The 3,852-nt window shown below is 59.9% G+C and overlaps 1 protein-coding gene across 1 annotated transcript in view; it reads left to right on the forward strand.

Annotated features, from left to right (window-relative positions):
* Window positions 1-110: 110 nt before the first annotated feature.
* The window catches only part of AHNAK2 (AHNAK nucleoprotein 2), a 10,150-nt gene continuing 6,408 nt past the window's right edge, over window positions 111-3,852 (forward strand). The window contains 2 exon segments of the mRNA XM_023749299.1: window positions 111-903; window positions 936-3,706. Coding sequence (XP_023605067.1) covers window positions 111-903; window positions 936-3,706 — 3,564 coding nt within the window.

Consider the following 3,852-nt stretch of genomic DNA (forward strand, 5'->3'; position numbering starts at 1 on the left):
GACGCCACACTCGAAGATTAACTCTATGTGAATTACATCGAGGTGCAATCCTCGAAATACAGTCATAGTGTGATCAAATTGACAAAGCCCTTCCTTGAGGCTTCTGAGCAATGTTAATTACTGATGGCTCAGCGGACGTGTCCCTGCCCTCCGTCCAGACTGACATCAAGACCAGTGACCTCAGCATTGACCTGCCATCTGCCGACGTGGACATGAAGACAGGAGAGCTGGGAGTGAAGCTCCCGGAGGGCCACCTGCCCGAGGGAGAGCTCCAGGTAGCCTCCTCCGGAGTTGGACTCAAAGGGCACCTGCCCAAGGTGCACATGCCCAGCATGAAGATGCCCAAAGTAGACTTCAAGGGCCCCCAGGTGGACATCAAGGGGCCCAAAGTGGACCTGAAGGGCGCCAAAGGGGAGGTGACCGTCCCCGAGGGAGAAGTGAAGCTTGGAGAACTGAAGGGCAAAGCAGAAGGGGCCACGTTCAAGGGCCACATGCCCAAGGTGCAGATGCCCAGCATGAAGATGCCCAAAGTAGACGTCAAGGGCCCCCAGGTGGACATCAAGGGGCCCAAACTGGACCTGAAGGGCGCCAAAGGCGAGGTGGCCGTCCCCGACATGGAGGTTTCGCTGCCCAGTGTGGAGGTGGACATTCAGGCTCCGGGCGCCAAGCTGGAGGGAGACATCGTCCTTGGGGACACAGAGGTGGCCAGCAAAGACAGCAAGTTCAAGATGCCCAAGTTCAAGATGCCTTCCTTCGGGATGTCTGGGCCAGGCAAGTCCTTGGAGGCCTCAATGGACGTGTCGCTGCCAAAGGCTGAGGCAGACGTGTCCCTGCCCAAGATGCCCAAAGTAGACTTCAAGGGTCCCCAGATGGACATCAAGGGGCCCAAAGTGGACCTGAAGGGCGCCAAAGGGGAGGTGACCGTCCCCGAGGAGAAGTGAAGCTTGGAGAGCTGGAGGGACCCTCGTCCGGAATGGGGTTCAAAGGGCACCTGCCCAAGGTGCACATGCCCAGCATGAAGATGCCCAAAGTAGACTTCAAGGGCCCCCAGGTGGACATCAAGGGGCCCAAAGTGGACCTGAAGGGCGCCAAAGGGGAGGTGTCGGCCCCTGACATGGAAGTGTCGCTGCCCAGTGTGGAGATGGACATCCAGGCTCCGGGCGCCAAGCTAGAGGGCGACATTGTCTTGGGTTCCAAGGAGGTGGCAGCCCACGACAGCAAGTTCAAGATGCCCAAGTTCAAGATGCCTTCCTTCGGGACGTCTGGGCCAGGAAAGTCCATGGAGGCCTCAGTGGACGTGTCCCTGCCCTCCGTCCAGACTGACATCAAGACCAGTGACCTCAGCATTGACCTGCCATCTGCCGACGTGGACGTGAAGACAGGAGAGCTGGGAGTGAAGCTCCCGGAGGGCCACCTGCCCGAGGGAGAGCTCCAGGAAGCCTCCTCCGGAGTTGGACTCAAAGGGCACCTGCCCAAGGTGCACATGCCCAGCATGAAGATGCCCAAAGTAGACTTCAAGGGCCCCCAGGTGGACATCAAGGGGCCCAAAGTGGACCTGAAGGGCGCCAAAGGGGAGGTGACCGTCCCCGAGGGAGAAGTGAAGCTTGGAGAACTGAAGGGCAAAGCAGAAGGGGCCACGTTCAAGGGCCACATGCCCAAGGTGCAGATGCCCAGCATGAAGATGCCCAAAGTAGACGTCAAGGGCCCCCAGGTGGACATCAAGGGGCCCAAACTGGACCTGAAGGGCGCCAAAGGCGAGGTGGCCGTCCCCGACATGGAGGTTTCGCTGCCCAGTGTGGAGGTGGACATTCAGGCTCCGGGCGCCAAGCTGGAGGGAGACATCGTCCTTGGGGACACAGAGGTGGCCAGCAAAGACAGCAAGTTCAAGATGCCCAAGTTCAAGATGCCTTCCTTCGGGATGTCTGGGCCTGGCAAGTCCTTGGAGGCCTCAGTGGACGTGTCCCTGCCAAAGGCTGAGGCAGACGTGTCCCTGCCCTCCATCCAGACTGACGTCAAGAGCAGTGAACTCAGCATTGACCTGCCATCTGCCGACGTGGACGTGAAGACAGGAGAGCTGGAAGTGAAGCTACCGGAGGGCCACCTGCCTGAGGGAGAGATGGAGGGACCCTCGTCCGGAATGGGGTTCAAAGGGCACCTGCCCAAGGTGCACATGCCCAGCATGAAGATGCCCAAAGTAGACTTCAAGGGCCCCCAGGTGGACATCAAGGGGCCCAAAGTGGACCTGAAGGGCGCCAAAGGGGAGGTGACCGTCCCCGAGGGAGAAGTGAAGCTTGGAGAACTGAAGGGCAAAGCAGAAGGGGCCACGTTCAAGGGCCACATGCCCAAGGTGCAGATGCCCAGCATGAAGATGCCCAAAGTAGACTTCAAAGGCCCCCAGGTGGACATCAAGGGGCCCAAACTGGACCTGAAGGGCGCCAAAGGGGAGGTGTCGGCCCCTGACATGGAAGTGTCGCTGCCCAGTGTGGAGTTGGACATTCAGGCCCCGGGCGCCAAGCTAGAGGGCGACATTGTCTTGGGTTCCAAGGAGGTGGCAGCCCACGACAGCAAGTTCAAGATGCCCAAGTTCAAGATGCCTTCCTTCGGGACGTCTGGGCCAGGAAAGTCCATGGAGGCCTCAGTGGACGTGTCCCTGCCCTCCGTCCAGACTGACATCAAGACCAGTGACCTCAGCATTGACCTGCCATCTGCCGACGTGGACGTGAAGACAGGAGAGCTGGGAGTGAAGCTCCCGGAGGGCCACCTGCCCGAGGGAGAGCTCCAGGAAGCCTCCTCCGGAGTTGGACTCAAAGGGCACCTGCCCAAGGTGCACATGCCCAGCATGAAGATGCCCAAAGTAGACTTCAAGGGCCCCCAGGTGGACATCAAGGGGCCCAAAGTGGACCTGAAGGGCGCCAAAGGGGAGGTGACCGTCCCCGAGGGAGAAGTGAAGCTTGGAGAACTGAAGGGCAAAGCAGAAGGGGCCACGTTCAAGGGCCACATGCCCAAGGTGCAGATGCCCAGCATGAAGATGCCCAAAGTAGACGTCAAGGGCCCCCAGGTGGACATCAAGGGGCCCAAACTGGACCTGAAGGGCGCCAAAGGCGAGGTGGCCGTCCCCGACATGGAGGTTTCGCTGCCCAGTGTGGAGGTGGACATTCAGGCTCCGGGCGCCAAGCTGGAGGGAGACATCGTCCTTGGGGACACAGAGGTGGCCAGCAAAGACAGCAAGTTCAAGATGCCCAAGTTCAAGATGCCTTCCTTCGGGATGTCTGGGCCAGGCAAGTCCTTGGAGGCCTCAATGGACGTGTCGCTGCCAAAGGCTGAGGCAGACGTGTCCCTGCCCTCCATCCAGACTGACGTCAAGGCCAGTGACCTCAGCATTGACCTGCCATCTGGCGACGTGGACATCAAGACAGGAGAGCTGGAAGTGAAGCTCCCGGAGGGCCACCTGCCTGAGGGAGAGCTGGAGGGACCCTCGTCCGGAATGGGGTTCAAAGGGCACCTGCCCAAGGTGCACATGCCCAGCATGAAGATGCCCAAAGTAGACTTCAAGGGCCCCCAGGTGGACATCAAGGGGCCCAAAGTGGACCTGAAGGGCGCCAAAGGGGAGGTGACCGTCCCCGAGGGAGAAGTGAAGCTTGGAGAACTGAAGGCAAAGCAGAAGGGGCCACGTTCAAGGGCCACATGCCCAAGGTGCAGATGCCCAGCATGAAGATGCCCAAAGTAGACTTTCAAAGGCCCCCAGGTGGACATCAAGGGGCCCCAAACTGGACCTGAAGGGCGCCAAAAGGGGGAGGTGTCGGCCCCTGACATGGAAAGTGTCGCTGCCCCAGTGGTGGAGATGGACATCCA

Source organism: Myotis lucifugus, unplaced genomic scaffold, assembly GCF_000147115.1.
Source record: "Myotis lucifugus unplaced genomic scaffold, Myoluc2.0 scaffold_5243, whole genome shotgun sequence".
NCBI lineage: Eukaryota > Metazoa > Chordata > Mammalia > Chiroptera > Vespertilionidae > Myotis > Myotis lucifugus.